General features: G+C 45.0%; 1 protein-coding gene across 1 annotated transcript in view; it reads left to right on the forward strand.

The window, feature by feature from the left end:
- Positions 1–17,294, forward strand: part of DDX31 (DEAD-box helicase 31) — a 64,193-nt gene extending 46,899 nt beyond the window's left edge. The window contains exons 19-20 of the mRNA XM_065418789.1: positions 467–647; positions 17,147–17,294. Of these exons, the coding sequence (XP_065274861.1) occupies positions 467–647; positions 17,147–17,294 (329 nt within the window). The remainder of the gene's footprint in view (positions 1–466; positions 648–17,146) is intronic.
- Positions 17,295–21,534: the final 4,240 nt, after the last annotated feature.

Here is a 21,534-nt window from a genome sequence, read left to right on the forward strand (position 1 = left end):
TTATTGGTTGCTGGGATTGTGGTACCGGAGGAGTCTGCCCCTGACCCTCCTCACAACCCCTTCTCTGCCTCTCTTCATCCCACTGCCTTCCTGTCTTCTTCCTCTTCCTACCTCCCCTTTTTCCCCTCTCTAAGCTTCTACCGGACAAGGTCACCACCTCAGTTCCTGAGCAGGTGGAAGACCATCATCCTGTCGGACAGGGGGGCAGTGTTTAGAAGAGGCAGATCTGTATCTTCATGTCGCTTCTTTTCTGCTCCTGAGCTCTCTCCTCACAACTTTCCTCCCCCCACAGGATTGCACTAATACTTCACGTATTTTTAATATCCCAACCATTCCTAGAGCTGATATCCAGGGTATCACAAATGGCTAGGCAACGTCCTTTCAGCTGAAACAGGCAGGATGGAGCAGGTTTAAAAAAAAATCCATAATGCGGTGAAAAGAATAAAACTTTCTCTGTCCTTCGCAGCACTGCAGTCGTTCCTTCGCTCCTACACCACCTACCCCAAGACCTTGAAGCACATCTTCCACATCAAATCCCTCCACCTGGGCCATGTGGCCAAGAGCTTTGGGCTGAGAGATGCCCCTCAGAACCTCAGCACCTCCATGGCTGCCAGTCCAGGAAAGAAAACCAAACTGAAACCAAAAAGGTAGGAAGGTCCAGCTCTCTGGAGCCAGGGCCACGTCATGAGCATGTTGTTTTGACCCCTGGTTTGAAAGTTTTCTACCAATGGGGCTGCGAAATAATGGGAGAAAACTGGGATAAATTGAGGAACAGAAAGATGGAGATGAGGACGCAAAAACCACTCTTCTACTGTCCACTCTTTCTACTGTCAACACAATATCCCACCATCCAATCAGTCAGGAGCCTCCCCCAGGAGAGAGAAAAGAAAAAAGCCGGATCGCTTCTGTTTGCAGTGGAAAGAGCTACTTCAAGAGGGCTAGCATTTTTTGTTTGCCCTATTGACTTCTGCTTTAATAACAGCCATCCTCCTCTTTACACGCTGTGCTGGGGTCATGGAGAGGCCTTAGGGTTTTGAATGACTTTCTACCCAAAAGTCACTCGCGAGACCGTGGGATACAGTGGGTGGCTCTTAGGAAAAGCATTACCTGCTCTGAGAGGAGGGCGACTCGTCTGAGGACTTCATTTGGCCATTAGATAACCTGACAGTGCTACTGAGTGCCCATATTGAGTAGATGATACACTGTGCCTCTGGCCAGTTGTTAAGAGGCAGAATTTCTGTGCCAAGCATCTTTGGGGACACATACACACACCCGCACACCGTACAGTGACACCACACACACACACACCTGCCTACAAGGCTTAACCGTGTCACATCTGCCCGGCGCTGAGCTGCATTGAGGCGTGGCCGTGTGGCATGTTTCCCCATGAATCTGCTAATGAGCATGCAGGGGGAGAGAGGTGCTGTTTCATTTGGCCTGTTAGGGTCTCTGCCTCTCTGATCTATTTCTTTAAATGAACACGCTTCCCCCTTTCAGATTAACAGATTGTATTCCAAAATAAATCCTTGTGTGTTCACCGCGCAAAGCTATTCGCGTCTGCTGCGTGATCCAAAGGGCATTGGCAAAACTGGAGTTGGTCTATGGATGTGTATCAATGTAGCCTGGCCTTCTGTAATGTCACTGCTGCACATGAGACCTGGACAAGAGAGCGACCTTGAAACCTGATGGGGGGGAGAGTGGGCATGCCACCGAGGTGAACTGCCTGGAATGTGGACAGATAAGAGAGAGCAGTGTTTGACCAAACGAACCTCATAAATACAAACAGTGCTTCTGGCTGATCTAATGATCCTGAACATAGGACTGGGAGCCAGGAAATTCTGGCTGTGATACTGGTTTGTTTGATTAGGCAAGGTATGTGATTTCTCTGTGCCTCAGTTTTCCACCATGCTAATTGCAGTGTATACTTCATTAGTTTATTTTCCCAAAGCCTTGATTAGTCCTAAGTGTTGTTTTGATTAGCTTTATTACTATACACGGCTGAACTGGGTGTTTGAGTGGGAGCTCAGTCTTTTAAAAAAAAAAAAAAAAAAAAAAAATTTAATTACCTTGTATTTTGGCTTCCAGTAAATATCAACTTTTCTGAGTTCAGTTTAGAAGCATGAAGATGCTCCTGTGTGGATCAGCAACTCTGCACCTGGTAGCTCTTGAGTTTGCTGCAGTTGTTCTATTTCTATTTTCCAGGCACTTGTTACCTCTGTGAAAACACCATCTCCAGTTGGCCTTTTAAACAGAAAGGTTGTGGTTTGATTGGGAGTTTTTTCTCCCCCCTTTGAAGAATTCATGTGAGGAGGAAATCAACCTGCCAAAAGTGTGTGTGTCGGGGGTTGGAGGGGCGGGCAGGCAGGGGGAACGGGATACAAAGGATGCTGTGAACATTCCATGACACAGTGCAGAATGTGACAAATTTCACAACTTGGAATCTTTCTCTCCCATTGACAGTTATTTGGTCTCCCACCGCTGCCATGCTCTGGCACCTCCTAGAGCAGTGGTTCTCAACTTATTTACCATTGCAGGCCACATCCAATACTACCTGTATGGCCCTGAGGATGTCACATGGGCCGCAGCTCTGTGCTGATTGGGCCGCAAACAGCCCATGGGCCGCAGGTTGAGAACCACTGTTCCAGAGGCTCACTACCCCCTTCTCCCTCCCGAAGATATGTTCTCTGGGACACGGCCCTTCACTCTAAATGTTTGCAAGAGATAATAGTTTTCACTTGAACTGATTCCTGAAGAGTATCCCCAAGTCAGCGGGTGCTTAGAGCAATTGCTTTGCTTTGCATGTTACTTTTTATACAGTGCAAATACTACGTTCCACAATAGACCTTCCCAGGCTGGCCCTCTGGGCATTCAGAAGCTGAGACCATGTTTTTCCCACATGTTCAGAAATAATTCTCCTGTAGCATCTCCCCAACCTACTTTAATGTAGTCTCTCATGGCTGGTATTCTGCGTTGGATGGGGAAGCCCTGGCATCGAAGGCATGGTGAGGAGATGAACGCTTTCACTTTCAATTTTTTAAGAAGTGACTCTCCTGTTCATTAGCAGTGAGGCTGCATTAGCAAACATTTATATCCCGGCTCAGCCACTGCAACCTCCTCCTCTCTGGCCTCGGCAAATGCAGCCTCCTCTCCCCCAGTTGCTGCTGCAGAAAGGGTCTTCCTGGCTCGCTTTGAGACCATAGCACTCCCTCTTTGCGCCCTCCACTGGCTCCCCTTTTTCCACCGCATCAAGCATAAATGACTGGTCTTCACTTTTAAGGCCTTTCATGGCGTATTCCCATCCCATTTATCCTCTCTTCTGTGCTACAGAAATGTAAACTCCCACCTCCATTCTGCCGGTGATGCCTACACTGATTGTCTATTTGTCAGATTTCCCAGCAAGCGGTGTCGGTGCTTTCCCCCATGCACTGTCCCTTACGCATTCAAGGAGCTCCCTGTATCTGCAGGGCATTATCCTCCCTGGCATCTCTCCATAGAACCCATCGAGACCTACAAAACACTTGACGGTGGTTAGGCAGCGGGTGTGCTGCGACCGTTGCTTATCACTATCGTCGCACTGTTACCTTGCGTTCCTCTCATCTGTTTGTCAGATCCGCCTCTCATCTTAAACCTAGACTGTAACCTCTTCTGGGCAGGGGCCATCTGCTTGCTACATGTTTGCATAGCACCTAGCATTACTGGCCTCTCAGCACTACTGCAGTGTAAGTAACACATCGTCATCGTCAAAGCAGAGGAATGGAATGCAGAACTCCTGGAAGTTCTGTTCCCTTATCTGCTACCGTGCAGCCTTGGGTGTGTCACCAAACTCACATTTCCAGTGTTCGGCACATAAACAACAGGTCTGATTGTCTGAGGTTCTGAGTACTCCCAATACCCAGTGACTTCAGCTCTGAAAATCAGGCCGCTGAAGTGGTTTCATACGTATTTAGGTGTCTGACTTTAGGCACCCAGGACCAGACGCCTAGCTGGTGTAAATAGGCCCAGCAACATAGGAAGCCTTAGGAGTTATGCCCAGTTACACCAGCTGAGAATCTAGCCCTCCAGATTTGAAAATGTTGACCTTAGCGTCTCCGTGTCACAGCTGGTAAAATGAGGATGATGCTGGTGAGACGGTTGTGAGGCTTAATTAATATTTGTAAAGTACTTTATAAATCTGATGATCGCAAAATGTTACTTGTCACTTACAGCTAACAATGTTCTTGGGCCAGATCCCCAGAGGTGCCCTGCATCTGCACTTCCTCCGTTCATCTTCTTTCGGGATTTGCTCCTTTACCATTACACTAGCAATCCCACTGTTCCTACCCCGGGCAGTGCCTCATTGGTGCTAGTGCAACTGCAGGAAATTAAGGCAAATCCTGGTATAGACAAGGCTTAGTGATTAAACTACAACCAGGGCTTTAAACACTCCAGACTTTCAGTGAGTTTGAATCAATAACTAGACCGATAGTTGTTTGTCAGCAAATCCAGAGTTGCACAGACCTATTGCATTGTCTCTGGGTTTAGTTGCGGGCTCATCCTGTAAGGCAGACTGGGCTGATGAAGCCTCTCCTGGGTTTGCTGGTGTAGGTTGAATTTGTCTGCCAGACTGGGGAAGAATGGATCAGCCACCCCTGCTTTTTAGAGAGCTGGCTGCAATTTGTGTTTGATCAGACCCAGGCAGCTCTGGCTCATCCAGTGCTTTATGCATTCCCACGTCTGCCGCACACAAAGCCCGTTCTTCCCAAAAAGGTCTGCAAAGGCCCGGTCTGTACACAGGTCTTGTACTGGTATATTTAGGTTGGTTAGGGGAGAGATTTTTTTTTCCAAACTGTTTTATGGTTCTACTTATGCAACCCCTTCTGAGCACTTAAGTTACACTGGTGTAAAGGTGCCTTTAATAGCTTATTCCCCTTCCCTTACAGGCATAAGCTATAAGCTCCTTTATACCAGTATTGCTGCATCCACATTAGGGCCTGGTCTACACTGGGGGGGATTGACCTAAGATACGCAACTTCAGCTACGAGAATAGTGTAGCTGAAGTCGACGTATCTTAGATCGACTTACCTCGCGTCCTCACGGCGCGGAGTCGACTGCCGCCACTCCCCCGTCAACTCCGCCTCCGTGGAGTACAGGAGTTGACGGCAGAGAGATCAGGGATCAATTTATCGTGTCTCGTGTAGACGCGATAAATCGATCCCCGATAGATCGATCACTACCCGCCGATCCAGCGGGTAGTGTAGACGTACCCTTAGGGATTCATACCACTATAGTTGAAGTGGTACAACTTTTGTGTGTAGACAGGGCCTAATTTGGGCTGTCTCGGTTCTTGTATGACCAACCTGAGACACAGTGGGCTTGGTTTTCAGCAGCGCGGAGCCCCCATAGCTCATTAACTTGCAATGTTGTGGGGGCTCGGCACCTCTGAAAATCAGACTGTTGATCCCACACAAATGAAGGCCCTTCCGCTTGGAAAGGAGGCAATATTGGTGCCATGGTCCTGCTCAGGAGCCACAGCAGAGGACTCGCTCCCAGTAATCGCTGGCCACTAAAATGTAGCTGTGTTTAAAAGGAAGAAAGTCTCTTTTCGTTAATAAACGTCTGTTGGACTTTTTCTGTGTAAGGGTTGCTGCAGACTCCTATTAGCAAGCGTTTGCCGTGCATTTAAAGTACGACTCCACATAATGGTTTCTAGGCCTGTGACCGCTCCAGCTCATGCACAGACACTGCAAAAAGCAAGGGGGGAGGGGAAGGAGATGCTGGGGAGAGAAGAAGAAAAAGAAAAAAAAGTTGGAGACAGCATTGTCCTGGCTTTGAGAAGCCACCGGGGATAGGCCGGGGCTCTGCCTCCTGCTTCAGCTGACCCTCGCCAGCAGATGGGCAACAGGACGGGAATGCCCTTGTGAGCCAGGGATTTAACAGGGCTTTATTTAGGGAAGAATAGCCTGCTTAGCCGATAAAGAGCATGTAAGATGGTATGGGGCGGGCTTTGATGTCTTGCTGGCCCAGCGGGGAGCCAAGTGATGACTGACAGCAGTGTGTCACAGGATTACTCGGCCCCTGACAATGCCTCTCTCTGTTCCTGTGATGTTGCTACTCTGTTACAGCTACTTTTTCTGTTGTTATGTGCCTCTTTAGGTGGCATTCCTCCTCCCCAAGCCTCCCATCCCATTAGAGTACAGACAGGCTGAAGATACAGTAGGTAGCATGAGGCAGTGGGGAGGCGTTAGAACAAATGGCGTCAGAGTGACTTGAACGCTCCTGTGCACATGGATTTGTATAATTGCAGGTCAGGGAAAGTGAGCAGGCTTTGCACAGGCCGGTCACGGCTCAGACTCCAGATTTCAAAACTTGGGGCAGCTGGAAAATAAAGACCACAAAATAACCAGAGTTGCCCTGTACAATAATTGTTGTTCTGTGCAGAACCTTGTTTTTTAATTAACTTTCTCTCTGTGTGTATGAGAGAGAGAGGCTATATTAGAATTCATAGTGAAAAGAATAGTGAATATAGGTTCAAATTCTGCTCTGTTACATCAATGTAAATCCAGAGAAACTCTTTTAATTTGTGTAGCGTTACTCTGGATTTACACTGGTGTAACTGAAATCAGAATTTGGCCTCTGATTTTTTTTTTTTTTTTTTTAATTACTTGTAAAATGCAGGCTTGAAATAATAGCAGCACAGCCATTGAACAGACATTGTTTATCATGTGATACTGCAAGCATTGGTTGTCATATGGTAATTACACATTGTGTCCAAACACCCGATATCTTTTTAGTAGTCTGCAAACCAAAGCCCCATCTCTCACCACCTGCATGGAGAATAAAGAACAAACAGCCCAGAGAAAAAGAAAGAAATCGAGAAATAAAATGCAGGGGAGAGGGTCATTAAACGGACAAAGACAAGTTGTTGTTTTTTTCATTTTTTCAAACATCCTTCCTTAATCACCCTTAGAGAGACCAGGTAGAAAAGCCAAAAACTGACAACATGGCAGCCAGATGTTTGTTTTGTTGTAAATGCTGAAATGTTGTATCACACTCTTTTTATCCTGAATACACACATTTGTTTTCTCTGTCTCTTACGCTTGCTAGTACTCTTCATAAATTGTTTGGTATAAACTGAATAGCCCCTTAACAATACCATTCTTTTCAAGACTTCTTTCTGAAGATAGCATGTTGTATTAAAATAAACACTCAGGATCTTCTTGGAAGGTGAAATGCAGCATTTATTTAGCAGTTGTATAGGAGGAGATGGCGGTTTTCTCTCCTGTCAAAGACGGTGGAACTCTTTGCCACATGATGTCATTGAGGTCACAAACTTACCGAGATTGAAAGAAGGATTGGATGTTTATATGGTTAATAGGAATAGCTAGAGTTGTTATAATTAATGCAGGCCCCCCCCCCCAAAGTTTTGGAAGGGGAAAATACCTAACACTTTAGGGTTTAAGCCAGTCTCTCTTAGGGATCTGATGAGACCTTTAATGGGGGGGGGGGCAGATTATATCCCATCTGTCTATTGAGGGGTCCTTACACCTTCCTCTGAAGCAGCTGGTGCTGGCCACTGTCTGAGACAGTACACTGAACTAGATGGACCTCGGGTCTGATCCACTCTGGCAGTTCCCATGTTCCTTTGTGCCTGAATGCTGTTCCAGATCCATCCAGTTATTTTCTCTGTCTGAGGGACTGTACGTGGGATAATCAGGATGGGGAGTGCTGCTGCTTGATTGCCAAGCTGGACTGGGAATTCTCTGCTCCTCTGAAGTCATTTTTCAGTTACAAAAGCACAAAGAAATCTTGGGAACCACCAACTTCTAAGTCAATTACAATGATTCCATTTAACATTAAAGGCTGACATTTGAATATTGTCTCTTTTCTGGGAGGGGAGGAAAAGGGATGTTAAAATAAGGAATAGAACATAAAGTAACAAATGAAGAGTTATAAAGAACATAGGACTTACCCGATCAGCCCACTAGTCTGTGTTGCCTGCCTCACAGGGTCTTTATGAGGCTTAATTTAATTAATGGTTCTAAAACACCTTGAGCAAAGTGTCATCACCAAGACCTTTGGCAGTGTCCATTAATTGTTGCTTCAGGGAAAGGGAAGAGGTGTCGCCTTGTAGTTAAGGCACTGGGCTGGGGTTCCAGAGATCAAAGTTCAGTTTGCAGATTTCCTATATGGCCTTGCTAAGTCAAGTCACATCATCTCTCTGTGCCCCCGTTCCCCATCAGTAAAATGAAGATGATAATCCCTCACAGAGGTGATGTGAGGATAAATGCATTCATGAATTTGATGCACCCAGGTATTACAGTGGGGCTATCTAAGTAGCTAGCTAGGTAGAAAGGTTTAAAAGCTCTTCTTTAGATGACAGGCTTTTTAGTGCAGAGGTCAGACTTGCACTAAAAAGTTCCCTCCACTCCCATTGACTTCAAAGTGAGCTATGGGTGTTCAGCACCTTAGTGGTTCGGGCCATATGGCTTTGTCTACATTAGGAGAATGAGTACATGTTTCTCAGCAATGCTGCATCTGTACCTGTGCTACCAGAGATGAAAGCATTAGCACAGACCAGGCTCAGGTGTTTTATACGACAGTGTCATGAAAGCCTTCTCAGAATTAGATGAGACAGTGGTGAAAATGCCTGTGCCCATGTACATCACCGTTGCTGTGGAACATTGATCAGCTGGTCTCTCCTCTAGCTCCCCTCCTCTAAGTAGTGACATTGCTACGCTTGTTCATCTGATGAGCACTTTGACATGGACTACTTTGTGGTCAGTTGTATCACTCTAAGGAGAGTTAGTATATTATACCCCAAGTCATATCCTTCTCCTGGTTGCTACACAGTGCGCTCTCATGACCGCCCCATACCCAGGCATTGGGGAGCAGAATGGGATGCAAACTGGTCCCCTTTTTTTTTTTTTTTTTTTGGTATCGTTGGTGTGACACCTTTGAACTTTTTCTTGGCATTGACAACCTTGAAAAGACTGACTCCTCTAACAAAAGGGCTCTCACAGCAAGGCTGCAGCTGTATCTTCCTACGAAGCAATAATCTAATCATTAGAAGCAGCTTGCCTGCCAATTTTTGTGTGGCATTTACAGCTTCCTTAATATCACTTAATTAGTCAAAGGCAAATCTGGAGTTTTGCCCATTGAGGGATTTCTCTCAGTTTGGTTGATCAACTGTCTGCTCTGCAGAAAGGCAAACAGGACCAAATGTAAGATACAAGAGAAGGGCTGGAACCACACTCAGAAATTCAAAGTTGATCCAAAAAATGCAGGAGGAATGGCCGGTAGGAGAGGAGCTAGTCAATAGAGACAAATGCACAGTAGTTCCACACGGTATTTCAAGCAAAACAGGCAAGTCCTTCTTACCAGCATCACGATGCTACCAGAAGGTTTGTCCTGAAAGCAGAGTATGCTTTATAATCATCATATGCATGCGAGGCAGAGGAGGTGCTCTTTGAATGCCTGTCTTATCCCACCAACGCCACAGTACAGAATCTTTGCTCCATCTTTTGGCTTTGCAATGTTCTCAGATGGAGCCAGAAAATTGCAATGACCGGTGCTGGAATTGAACACTTCTCTCTATTTGAAGAGTCTCTTCTGCCTGTTAGGCCAAGGGAATGAGTAGACAGAGGGCAGGGTTCTGTGGGGTGAACAGCTCTCCAGTGGCATTTTTCATCCTGTCTCCATAAGGAGAAGAATAGGGGATGGTTGATAAGTGAGGGATCTGTCAGTTCTCTTATGTATAGCTGTAGTGTGATCGACGTAGATAATTCTAAGGTTGGGTTCTTTATTGGTTAACGTTTTCTGCAGCAGAGCGACAGTCGATGCTCAGTGTGATCCAATGATATTTTCCCTTTATCTTACCAAGCTTGTTTGCATCAGCTGATGACGTTGTACGTAGGCCATCTGTTGACTTGTCGAAAGGAGCGCAGCATCATTGATGAATTCTTTGCCCAAAAAACCTGGGTTGCGTTGGCTGCAGATGGCTCATCCAACACGATAGGTAGAAAAAGCAGGTGTTGCAACAGCCTTGGCCCAGAGGTATCCCAGCCCTGTTGCCTGGCAGAAGTTCAGCCGCAGGATGGAATTAGCTGTTGGAGATGCTGTCAAGCAGATTGATGGCATGATCCACATTGAAATGTTCTCTGATAAATTATACAGTCCGCTCAGTTCTTCTCCAAAGACACACCATGAGTTCTAGGTCTGTGCGTCAGAACTTGATACTCTTTCTAAACCTGGAGCAATTCTGGGAACTCCTTAGGTTGCTACACCCTACATCTGTTGATTAAAGGTCATTGGGACTTGTTGCATTGCATTGCACCAGGATTTCACACAGCTGAAAACAAAGAAAGAGCAGGCAGTGCTGAACAAGTTGAAGGAAGATCACTGAGAGTGAGCTTGTTCACAGTTAAGAGGTGATAAAGCCATTATCAGAAGGATTTCTTGGAGTTATCAGATTTCTCATTATGGCCCAGAAACAAGAGTATTCTCCCAAATATGTGCCCTTGAACTAATCCAGCATATAGGAATTTTTGAATCAGAGATGAGCGTTCTGCACAGTTCTTCAATTAAATAAAAGTATCAATGAAACATAGCATGTTAAAATTTTAGTGTGAAAATTAAGGATAGCTTCAGATTTTTTTTCTCTGTCTCTTAGTCCTTTCCAACGATGAATGTTTGATATTCTCAAACCATGAGCGTATTTTGCATATTCTAGCAAATTGAATCTGACAGAAGTAGCCTTCTCTGTTGGATATTCAGGTCTTTGATGCACAAGTTTTAGAGCCAAATAGGGAACACTAGAGTCACTACAGAATTTACTACTCCATGGTTCAGTGAGAGCAAACCAAACTGTGGAGTTAATGTTCCACTGAGTTCATGGTATCAGAAGACGGCTGTAGAAAGCGACAGTGGGATTTTCAGAAATGCCTAGAAGGTTTGGGAGCACAAGTCTCATTCAGTCCCATGGGACTTGTGCTTCATTTTAGCTCTTTCGAAAATCGCACCCCAAAATTATAATCTTAGATTATAAATTTATTTATAGATTAGTAAATATTTTGGGAGCAGGAATTGTGTGTTCCAATGAGTAAATGGACAGCAGTAGTAGCGTCTAGCATTCTCTGTCAAGAATCAGGGCCCAGTTGTGCTAGATACGCCTAGACTAATGGTTCTCAACCCATGGCTTGCGGTCCATTTGCAACCCAATCAGCACACAGCTGCGGCCCATGTGACATCCTCAGGGCCATACAGGTAGCATATATATATATATATATATATATATATATATATTGTGTGAATGTACCCCATATAACACACAGAGAACTGCATGTATGGCCCACAACGGTAAATAGGTTGAGAACCACTGCTCTAGTGAAGAAGACAATTGAGCATATTGTTGATGCTACCATAATAAAAAAAATAAACAATACAATGGCAACCCTTTGCAAACCTCTCTTAGTCTTTTTCCCTCTCTTATTTTAATTTTATCCATCCATTACTGTGTTTCCAATAGGACCCCAATTATCAGAACTTTGAACAACCAAAATGTTCTCCTATCTGCATCACAGTCATGTCCCCCAGACACCAGCATTTGGACTTCAGCTCCTCTGTCATTTCTCTAAATGCTTTACGTCCCCAGAACACCTCTTGAATAAAGAGGGTTGCACCGTAAATCAGAAGGTTCTAAACCCAAAAGAGGTGTGCATGTTGTCATGGTGTTCCAGGTGACTCCATCATGGCGGATGTCTCTCAGGGAGCACAGTGGCAGCTCTACTGAGAATTGTTCTCTCTGTTGTACAAAACAATAATGATTCTTTAAACTGGAGGCGGGAGGAAGAGAATCTGTAGAACAGTAGCTGTGAAATCTCTGTTCAGTTTGGTATTCCCTTTTTATCTTGTGTTTGAAACAGCCAAAGCCTTGATTGGGAATGAGAAACAACGCATCATGGAGAACATTGAGGGGAAAAAACATTCTTCTTTAGACTCGCATCATCTTAGTTCTCTTGTTGAATTCCCAAGACTGACTGACTCGATTACATATTTTTTTCTACTTTGTGATGTCACAGGTGGATCTTATGACTTGGAGACTGAGAACAAATCTCAGGAGCAGATGATTGCTTCAAATGGGCAGATAAAAGCAGAAATTATAGAGAAGCAGAACAGTTTCTGGGTGTTCTCCCCACTCTCCTGTGCCCATCTCATTCCTGTTTCTTCCTCTCAGTTGTCCAGAAGGTCTCACTAGCTGCTGAAATGTTCTGAAACTCGGTTTGGTGCAAAGCATCAGCAGCACTAGTCTTGTTTTGGATCTTGGCTGTGTCACAACTCATTTCTGTTGGATGTTTCCCTGGTTTTCCTTTCCCTCTGCATTTTACCATCAGTGGCCTTGGAGTCCAGAAGGTGATAAACATTTGAGTCCACTGCATTTGCAAAGCCATCAAGTGCCCAAGACAGTGTGAAAGTGATGATTCATGCCTGGTACGGTCTGCTGGGGTTCTCAAAGTGTGGGTTATATTTCTTGCACCAAGCAATGGTGCTACAGGCTTCAGAGCAGCTAGGCTGAAGAATGGTGCTTGGAAGATATGAGTCCAAGAACAGGCATTGGATTTTGCTTTGAGGGGAGGAGAGGTTGTTGGGAAAGGCACCACCATCCCTTTCTGGTCAGTCTGCATTTAGGAGCTACTTGACCTCCTGCATGGAGGTAGCATTCTGGGGTGGTGACTCTCGGATTATGGGGCAAGGTGGGGATGGGAGGAAACTGTTATTTTTAAGAGTGATGAATACTAGGAAGAAAAAGAGCAACTTGCCTCATTTTTCCACTCTAGTATGTTGTTTTCTCTTGTCTTTTTATTCCTCCCAGGCCCCGCCACTTTTCCATTTATTTTCTGTTGTGTCAGTTCTACATTGTCTGTCTCTCTTTTGGAAAGAGAAACCAAGAGGTAGGGATGGGGGTGTCCTCCTGAATTCACACTTCAGCACTTGGCACTTTACAGAGACCTCAGAAATGTCGGGGTGGGGGTGTTTGAGGTTGACCTGTCTGCCAGCTTCTTACACTGACAAGCCCCTCTGGATACTAGCCTGGTTTTGTATTCAGAGTGATGTGGGAATCGCCTATTATACTTAGTGTGAGTCAAATGACTCCGGGTTATTGTTTCCCCTGGAGTGCTGAGCTTTTTTCCTCTTTTGAAAACTGGCCGCATCCGGCCACCTTCATCTTTGCTCAGGATAAAACAAACCATTTTAGGCCATTTCCTCTGCTCCCGTAATTGTCTCTCTTCAGAGGCTCCTGGTGCCCTGTTCTCCAAGGCTGCAATTTAATTACAGGTGTGCACAAGCAGCTTTAAGTGTGGTCTCGTATTCCTACCAGTGTGGAGGCTTATTCCCCAAATGACACCACGCAATTACTGGCTTCTCTCTCTCTCCCTTCCTTGTCACCCCACCCCTGCCCCACTGCACAAACACAGCTTTGTCCCCACCCTCTTAATGAAGTGATTAGAGGGACTCCAGAGGGTCTTTGATCTTACCTGTCACCTGGCAACACTAAAAGCATCTTCTAGATGTCTGACAAGAAAGAACAGGAACCGGGGCTGTCTCTGGGTAGAGGGTGCAAGTTCCTAGCTGTGTAGCCCAGAGCATTGCCTAGACCTTTAATGGGCCTGGCACTGGAAATCAGGGTGTAACTATGCCCCTGAAATGTAGACGGAACGTGCTCTTGACATCTGTCCCAGTTAGTGCCTCTGATCCAATATTGCTTTAGGTAATTCTTGGCCGGAGTCCAGACGCCGCAAAGATCAGATACAGTAGGAACATAGGAATTGCCAGACTGGACCAGGCCCATGGTCCATCTTGAACAGCATCCTGCCTCTGACAGCAGCCAGGTCCAAATGCTTCAGAAGACAGTACAAGGAACAGTTAATGGAATGACTTGCTTATACGGGAAGTTCCTTCTTAACCCCCGACACTTAGTGTCTATCTTGTGCCCTGAACTATGACATTTTCTGATCCTTTCACATTTTACCCCATCTAATGAAAGAGAGGATGGGTTTTTTTAATCCATTTAAATGTTTGCTCCTCCCCTGAACTGTGCTAAAATCTTGGCATTTCGGAGAGTCGGGATAGGTCTGTGTGTTGAGAAACCTTTTTCCTACCAGTGCCCTTAAGTGACCTGGGTTTGCAGAACTCTACCTCAAACGTGGATGGCTGCTTTTGGAATGGCTCTTCTGGAAGGAGGAATTTAACAGGCTGTGGATTTCTCTGCCCATCGTGACATGTCCTGGTTAGGGCTCAAGAGCCTGTCATGTCTAGGTGCTAGATCACAGAAAGAAACCTTGGACAGTCCCCCAGTTATGGGAACACAGGTTCTATCTGTACTACAGCTGGGTTATGCATTTGTAAGCCTTTCTGCAGAGCCCCTCACCATAGTATCTGGGGGCCCCACAAACCTTTGTGAATGTAGCTGTACAACAGGGTGTGGAGTGACGGGGGGCGTATTATCGTCCCTGTTTTGCAGCTAGGGGCGATGAGGGACAGTGAAATTAAATGATTTGCCCAGCATTGCACAGGGAGTCTGTGGCAGAGTCAAGGACTGAATCCAGGTCTGAGCCCACAGCCCAGTGTCATAACCACAAAGCCATCCTTCCTCACTGTGGTCATCTGGATGCTGCTATTCTTGTAGATGAGACGCTAGTGATCGACAGTAACTCGGAAGTCAGTGGAGTTTACGGATTTACTCTGGTGTAACTGAGATCAGAATCTGGTCCGGTGATCCTGACCTTCCAAATTTACTATTGCTATAGACTATTACTACTGCCTATGGCTCTTGCACCTCTTGTTTAAATAGGGTCCCGACAACAGCAGTGCTGTATTTTTCTTAATGATTAGTGTAGGTTCTACAGCACAGCTCCATCGATTTGTGGCACTGGTTACAGGAAGCAGCCTTTCCTCTCCTGCATTCCCATTCCCCGCCTCTCCCTCTACAGCTGATCACTGTAGCAGGGGGTATTGATTTACTAATTGGGCAGTGATTTCACCTGATTGATAATAAAGTGCTGTACAACCTCCCTGCTGAGCTGAAATTCAGCCTGGTGGCTACTGGTAGATTACTTGTCCTCAGCAGCAAATAGTTCTGTGTTGTTAAGTAAACTTATTTGTTGCCCGGTAACCCTCAAATTACTGTAGTAAGTGCTTGGAGATGCAATGAAAGTGTCAGTCAGAAACTTCATCATAGGTTGAGAAACTCACCTAAATAAGTAAATGGTGACTAAAATTACTACCTAAGTAAAAGTAGGTGACTGCGTGTCAAGACTCCTAGGTTCTATTCCTGGCTTTTCCCCAACTATGTGACTTATGTGACTTTGGGTGAGTCATTTCACCTCTGTACCTCAGTTTCCCCCTCTGCTAAATGACCTGGCACTTGGTAAATAGTATAACACAAAATGCAAGACTGAAAGCCTTTGGTTTTAAGGCTCTAGTCTAACGTATACCCATGTATATAAATGAATATCACTGCTGGAGCATGCGCAGGGTTTCTGTTGTATACCATCACCTCCTGTAGAGGAGCAGATACATTCTTACCTGCTTTGCAATGGGCTTTGAGATCTATTATTACTATTTATTACTTATATCACTATAGCACCTACAGGCACCTACCACAGCTGGGGCTCCTCTGTGCTAGGCACTGTCCAGATACATAGTGAGTGATAGCTCCTGCCCTGATGAACTTACACTCTAAACAGACAAGACAGCTAAAGGCTGGGAGGATAAACAGAAGCCCCAAGAGGGAAGGTGACTTGCCCAAGGTCACAGAGCAGGACAGTGGCAGAGCCTAAAGACCCACTAGAAGATCAATTTTGGAATGTAGCAGCCAATCAGAATACAGTTGCCTTTGCAACAGTCTCTGGTGTGGAAGCTGTCAGAGTTCCAGGCAACTGTACCTGTCTTACCCCTCAGTGGTCCGGCTCATCAGCCATCACCTCTCTTGGGTAGAGACCTGCATCTCTCTTCTTCCTGACTGGGGATTTTCCAGGCTGCACAATTCCATGCGTACTCCATGTTATTGCCCGCAAGCCAGAGTGCCTAAACAGGCCAGCGTTGATGGCTCTCTCTTCAGAGGCTATAAGTGGCATAATTGCCTGCATGTATAAGTTACCACACAGGTCTTTCTAAGCAAGCACATGTATTCTTAAGGTGAAAGAATCAGAGAGAAAAAATATTAAAAGAATCAAAGAGCCTAATAAACTTATCACATGCTAATAAACTTACTCAAGATCACCCTGCCCGCCAACTCCCGTGGGTGCTCTGGTAAGAATCAATCCTTCAAACCCTTGTGTTTACAGGTTCATAACAGCGGTAGCTCAGAACAAGCACACCCATGCATACTTTTCCCTTATGCAACTTGATCTTCCGATTCCAGGAATAGATAATCAGTATGGTCCCTTCCTCGGGGCATAGCTTCAAAAGGGTGGGTTTTGGCATACCTGGGGAGGAGGCCAGGAATTTGTATTCACCTCCCCCTAGATATTTCTCAGGAAACCCACTTTATACATATTGCCCCAAAAGACCATTCTTGTCTGCTATATTGTTCAGTGTGGTCCTTTGATCAGCCAGGCCCCCAATAATACAGAACCTTTGTATTTCATACAGTGGACTCCAAAGATACTCAAACTTCGTTCAATAAGGTTTTTCCAGGATATTGCAGGAAATTGCCATATCTGCCACAAAAGCCTACAAGATGTGTGTGTTGTTGGTGGGCTACTGGCAGAAGATTGTCTTGGGTTGGGTTTTTATTTTTTTTAGCACAGGGTTTAGTTCTGTTATAAAATGTTTTCATTGCTCAGTGTCTTAAGGCTGGGTTTTTTATTTGCAAACGGCTGTGTCACACACTTCAGCCGTCAGCGCCCACCCCCCCACCAGAGCATTTGTTCAGAACAAAGGCTCCCTTTTAAAAATGGCATGATATTTTGCCACTTTTATGAAAAACTGTCACAACAATATCTAATTCTGCATGAGACAGAATTTCAAAACAGGCATCAAGGAGAGGAAGCTGTACTTGTGCTAATGCGCAAATGTCACTTCCACAGCTGTAGAATAAGTAACCCACCAAACTGGATTTCAAAAGGAAAGAAATCTAAACCCCTTCTCTTTGCTCTCTTCTTTCCAGGCCTGACCTTCGCAGGAAAACCCAAGGCAAACGCCGCCTTGCTGAAATCTTGCGATCTGAATACTCTAGTGGGATGGACTCTGGTGTATCCAAGGTCAAGAGAAAGAAAAGACACAGAAAACCTGGCAACCAGAAAATGCTGAGCTGAACTGGGAGTTTCCAGCCCTTTGCTGCAGAAACTAGTTCTGGAGAACGCATGGGGCAGAAGGCAAGGGGACATGCAACGCAAACTGAGGTGCACCAGAATTTAACAGAGAATTTTTAAAAGGCTAAACCCTCAGAGAGCTGAGCCCCCAGAAGACCTGAATGGAGCTGAAATCAAACATGGTCTGTTCTCAGTCAAGATTGCTCCATTGCAAATAAATGCAGCTTCAGGAAGATGCACAAAGTTTCTAAGTTTTGCCGTTTTAAACCATGACCATTGTTTTTGTAAAGAAAATTTGGAGCAGTCAAATGAAGTGTAGAGGGAAATGTGCAACCACCAAAAAATAAAGTGACCATCAAATGGGTTATGATAGGAGCTTATTGAGTTCATTGGGGCGATTAGGATGTTTAAAAGGCCTATAGGAACCAATTGTTTAATTTTTTTAATAGAGAAAGCTGAAGTAGTGCGGTGGACGTTACTGTCTTAGTTGTTTATTCTGTGATTAGCTAGTATGCAAGCCTTAGCCTGACCTGACCAAACTGTGGCGTTTGGGCCAGATCCAAATGGCATTGAAGTGAATGGTAAAACTCCCAATCGCTTGGGAATAAGATTGTATGTAAATAGACAAAGGACCAAATGCTCCATTCCCTACTCCTCTCTCGGGCAAAATTTAGAGGTAAGATTTGTCCCCGAATCCTTCAGGATTTAGCCACATGTAATATGTCTTGCTTCTCAGCACAGAAAAGTTTATGAGGAGCATTTGTAACACTTAATGATACCATCATTTTGTAGCGCGCTTTATTGCTCATTCTGAAAAGCACATTGACTTTAGCTGTCCCTTGCATCGGTCAATCTTATTTATTTATTTTCTTCTCCTTTTCAGGAGCATATTCTAGGCTAATTGATTTGTCTCCTTGTGTTCCCCTGTTTGCCTTTGAAGTGGAAAGACCCAACAGCTGGAATTTCTTCCTTCCTTTATTTATTTTATTCCTCATCAGAACCCAGGAGTGAGGGGACTCCTGGGAGTTCTTTGTGGTGTGATCGGAGAGAGGCTGTGATTGGGCCCGTTCATGATTGCCTTGCACTTGGAATGAAATCCTAGCCCTTTTGAAGCTAATGGCAAAACTCCCAGTGATGTCAGTCGGGCCAGGATTCCATTGGGTCGTCATTCTGTGCAGGAGATGGCGCTTTCTCAATGCCTGGTCTGAGATTGTAGAATGAGTTCCCCACTGGAACTATGGACCTTTGCAAACTTCACCACCTTCCACTCTGAGTGCAAGGCTCACTTCGTCAGTCTGCCTTCTCTAAGAAAAACACAGAGCAAACATACACACTAAAAAACAAAATAAACCCCCACCAAAACACAAACCCTACCAAAACAGCACTCCACTGCACACACAATTCTCCTCCGGAGAGAGGATGAGAGAGAGAGAACAAACTACACATGACAGATGTTAGTCATGTCGCCTAATGCACTACCGTAAGGGGATCAGATAGAACAGCAAGGAGGGTGGTATAAGAACGTATATGAAACAGAATTCACAGCAGTGCAAGGTGGGCTTAAAATGTACCCGAATCAGCATGGTATCCACTTGGCACTGAGATAACTGATAACACACAATGCAGAGTAACAGTGAGTTGTGTCCCGTGTTGCAGAAGGGGAGCAATCAGTCGAAAAGTGTTTATTTTGTCAAGTGAGTGTAACTCTTGAGAATCAGAACAATTCTTCCCTTCTCCCTTCCAGGCGGTCACTGAACAGCAACTTACTTCCTGACTTCCTGGTTTTAAAGCAGTAGTTTTTGAGAAAGAAGGATGTGAAAAAAATGCTCTGATGTAAAATAAAGTGAAGGGCAGAGAGTAGGAGGGTAATCAGGATTTATTAGATCAAAATTAAATAAAGAAACCACCCTCCTGGTATTTGGGGGAGGGGAATGGGATGCGTAATCATGTTTAAAAAATAACCTGAGGCTGAAAATTACTCATAGTGTGATGCAAAAAGTGTAAGCTTGGGGAGAATTGATCCTGTGCATGAAGGGGGGGGCTTGGGGGGGGGAGTATGACCTTCTCCAAGCTGACTGTCAGATGAGAACGAATAGAGACTGTTGGTGAATTTATAATACTAATACCAAAGACCTGACAGCACATGTCAGTCAGACCTTAGGAAATCTCGTCACTCTCTGTGTTTTTTGGGGCGTGTCCTGGGCTTGATGGAACAGTGAGCGATTAAGCTTTTTTACCTGTATACCTTTCCCTGTGAGCCTCGCCATCTTTTAGTTGGGAGCTGTGGATTAATGCTGAGTGATTCTGGGAGGGAAGGTGGGAGAGATCATCAGAAAAAATGGTAAAGGAAATAGATGTATATTTAAAGAAAAGTCAAACATACTTATCTGATCATGATCTTGAGGTCCCTTCTGCAAACCTCTGGATTTATAAGTGGGTTTATATGTAGCTGAATTCTGCTCTCAGTTACATCTATGCACCCCAACTGATTGCATTGTCTGTCCCAGAATCTGGATTCTGATCTAGTTTATCACTTTACTGCCCAGATAATACAGGAAGGAAGAAGTAGCAGCTTTAGCTAATTTTAGCTAAATTTAAACCACATTTAATATAAATCAGTATCTGAGTGTTGTTCTTGGTATAGATATTCTATCTTGGTTGTGTGAAAACCTCAGCATAATTCTACTGTATATTTGTCTGTTTTTTAAATTTTAAAGGGCGCCTTTATTGTCCCATTGACTTTTAGTTTGATTTCAGAGCAGAGTTTAGTTTTAAAAGTGCTAAAGCCTCTTGTTTTTAATTTTCAGTTAATCCCACCTGTTCTGATATGCTGCACTTCACATTTCCATTCATATATACCCTTTACAATCAAGGAGTTCTGTTCCTGGTGTGTGGATGGAGCCTGGAATTCTCACTCTAAAAAACGCGCCTGCATCTTCTCGCTTATATCTTTGGACTCATGTTTATTTCGAGTGTAAGATCCATGGGCCAGTGACCATATCTTTGTCTGTCTGACATAGGGCCAAGAATACTGTTTGTGCTTTACCAATAATAAGGGGCCAGATCCTACTCTCCTTTCAAAGTCAGAAAGGGCCCTGCCTGGGTGGGACTGGTACAATTGTGCTGCACAATTGGAGCAGACTTGCAATTCTTGCTCTCCCAGAGGCTAAGTGGAACCATCCCAAGAAAGCTGAAGTTGGTGCATCATCCTGTGGGTGCTTTTGATCTCCACTGACTCCCCATTCGCTTCAGAAGAGAATTCAAGGTTCTGCTCCTAATGTACCTTTGGGTTGGGGCCTGGTTCCGGCAGAGACTGCCTTTGAGACCCTCCAAGACAGCTACACTGCGCAGGTATTTGAAATGCCCCAGATTTCACCTCTCAGATGCTGGCAGGGTGGGGAGGTGGTGGTGGAAGGGCTCCACTCCGGGCTTCCTTTCCTGAAGAGATCAGGCTGAGCATGTTCAGATCCAAGTTGAAGACACACCTTTGCCATAAAACCTTTCCCCAGGGACAATGCCTGTAATTAAAAACAAAACAGCAAAACTTCCCTACCCATCCAAATTCTCATTCCTCTGTAACCCAGGGGAGCAGAGAGAAAAACACCATTTGTTCTGGACTCGTGCTTCAGCATAATTTTGTTCAGTGCTTAGATGCTAAGGTAATAGTGCCTTATAAATACCTTTGATGGAGAGGTGCTGCACAGTGATGATTCTGCTGATCTGTGATATGGAGGGAAGGGGAGGGGAGAGGGGTATTCCTTCAGCCTCTGCAGAGAACCCCACGCTGCTGCCTGACCACTCAGGCTGTGTGACCTTGTTCCAGCATTTGACACAATGGTTGCACTGGTTTACACCTGAAGTCAACTGTTAGAAGGGATCATTGACAGTCCCTGCATTGAGAAAGGAACAGATTAGCAATCCACCGGCATGTATATGCCGTTAATTGAATCACTGCTGATACAGTATAAACATAGACTGGCTGGAATGCTGGCTGGAATGGAGTTGCTTCAGATTTACCATGTTCTAAATGAGAGCTGGGGCTAGCCCCCTTCTTGTCCATTCCTACTGCAGACAGCTCCCTTAAAACCAAAAGAGCAAAGAATGAAGGTGGATCACAAAGTTGGACAAAAGATCCTTTAGGTGCTTGGAACCTAGATTGCATTTTATAGTGGGCCTGGCAATTGTACTAATTTGTTGATGTTTCAGAACCCAAACTGTGAACAGAAAGCAAAACATTAATGAA

Source organism: Emys orbicularis, chromosome 18 (assembly GCF_028017835.1).
Source record: "Emys orbicularis isolate rEmyOrb1 chromosome 18, rEmyOrb1.hap1, whole genome shotgun sequence".
Lineage (NCBI taxonomy): Eukaryota > Metazoa > Chordata > Testudines > Emydidae > Emys > Emys orbicularis.